We start from the raw sequence: 2,110 nt of genomic DNA on the forward strand, positions 1-2,110 counted from the left end.
ACAGCAAACACGGTCGAATGACGTCGAGTGTGGCATGACATCACCCCTTTTAACTGCACGCACAGTCGAATGACGTCGGTTGGGCATGACATCACCGCACTAGGACAGCGCACACGGTCGGCAACATCGTGCGTGGCATGACATCACTGCCCTTGGACATCACACACGGTCGGCAACGTCGGGCGTGGCATACCATCACCGCCCTTTGACAGCACAAACAGTAAGACGACGTCGGGCGTGGCATGACATAACTGCCTTGGACAGCACACACGGTTGAATGACGTCGGGCATGGCATGCCATCATCGCCTTTGGGCAGCACATATAGTCGAACGACATTGGGCGTGGCATGACATCATTGCCTTTGGACAGCACACACGGTCATATGAAGTCGGGCGTGACATGCCATCACTGCCTTTGGATAGCACACACGGTTGGACTAGGTCGGCAACGTCGGGCGTGGCATGACATCACTGCCCTTGGACAGCACACACGGTCGGACTACGTCGGGCATGGCATGACATCACCACTGTTGGACAGCACACACAGTAGGCAAAGTCGGGTATGGACGTCAAAAGTTGCATTACATCACCACCCTTGGGCAGCACACAAGGTCAAACTACGTCGGGCGTGGTATGACATCACCGCCCTTGGACATCACCGCCCTTGGACAACACACGGTCGAACGACGTCGGGTGTGGCAAGCCATCATCGCCATTGGGCAGCACCCACGATCGAATGACGTTGGGCGTGGCATGACATCACTGCCTTTGGACAGCTCACACGGTCGAACGACGTAGGGCGTGACATGCCATCATCGCCTTTGGACAGCACGCATGGTTGGACGACGTCGGGCTTGGCATGACATCACCGCCCTTGGACAGCACACACGGTCGGCAACATCGGGCGTGGCATGACATCACCCCCCATGGACAGCACACACGGTCGGTAATGTCGAGCGTGGCATGACATCACCGCCCTTGGATAGCACACACGGTTGGCAACATCGGGCGTGGGATGACATCACCGCCATGGGACAGCACACACGGTCGAACTACGTCGGGTGTGGCATGGCATCACCGCCTTTGAACAACACAAAGAGTTGAACGACGTCGGATAGGGGATGACATCATCGCCTTTGGGAAGCACACACGGTCGAACAACGTCGGGCGTGGGATGCCATCATAGCCCTTGGACGACAAACACGATCGAAAGACGTCAGGTGTGACATGTCATCACCATCTTTGGAAAGCACACACGATCGAACAACGTCGTGCGTGGCTTAACATCATCTCCCTTGGACTTCACGCACGATTGGACGACGTCGGTCGTGGAATGACATCACCTCCCTTGGACTGCACACACGGTCGGCAACATCGGGCGTGGCATGCTAAGTATGGAATTCTTCATAAGGTTGCTACTTCGTACCATCCGCAAACAAGTGGTCCAATGGAGGTATCTAATAGAGAAGTAAAGCAAATCTTGCAGAAGATGGTGAATGCACAAAGGAAAGATTGGTCTAAGAAATTAGACGACGCATTTTGTGCGTATAGGACTGATTATAAGACACCCATAGGGACTTCTCCCTATTACATCATATTTGGGAAAGCATTTCATCTTCTGGCAGAATTAGAAAACAAAGCTTATTGGGCGATTAAGAAGTTGAACTTGTACCCTGAGCTAGTCAATATAAAGAGAGTGGATAATTTGCATGAACCTGAAGAGTTTAAACGTCACGCGTATGGGAATTTCAAGCTGTATAAAGAGAAGACGAACAGGTGGCATAATAAGCACATAGTAACTCGTACCTTCAATCTGGGAGAGAAGGTACTACTCTTTAACTCTAGACTTAGGTTATTCCCATTAAAACTAAGGACGAAATGGAGTGGACCTTTTGAAGTGGTAAGAATGACACCACACGGGGCTGTGGAACTAAAAGGAGAGATTGCACCTACGTTCTTGGTGAATGGGCAAAGAGTGAAACACTACTTTGGTGTTGATTCAGATCATGATTGGGAGGCTCTTGAGATAAATGATGAATTATCTAAGTTCTGTTGTGTTGTGATGTTAAACCAAGCGCTACTTGGGAGGCAACCCATGAAGTCGATGTAA

At 51.1% G+C, this 2,110-nt stretch overlaps 1 protein-coding gene across 1 annotated transcript; it reads left to right on the forward strand.

The window, feature by feature from the left end:
- The first annotated feature begins 1,447 nt into the window (after positions 1 to 1,447).
- Positions 1,448 to 2,110, forward strand: LOC101258286 (uncharacterized). Its single transcript, XM_004244887.1, has one exon. It carries the CDS (start codon positions 1,448 to 1,450, stop codon positions 2,108 to 2,110), a length of 663 nt encoding a protein of 220 aa, XP_004244935.1.

This window comes from Solanum lycopersicum, chromosome 8, assembly GCF_036512215.1.
Source record: "Solanum lycopersicum chromosome 8, SLM_r2.1".
Lineage (NCBI taxonomy): Eukaryota > Viridiplantae > Streptophyta > Magnoliopsida > Solanales > Solanaceae > Solanum > Solanum lycopersicum.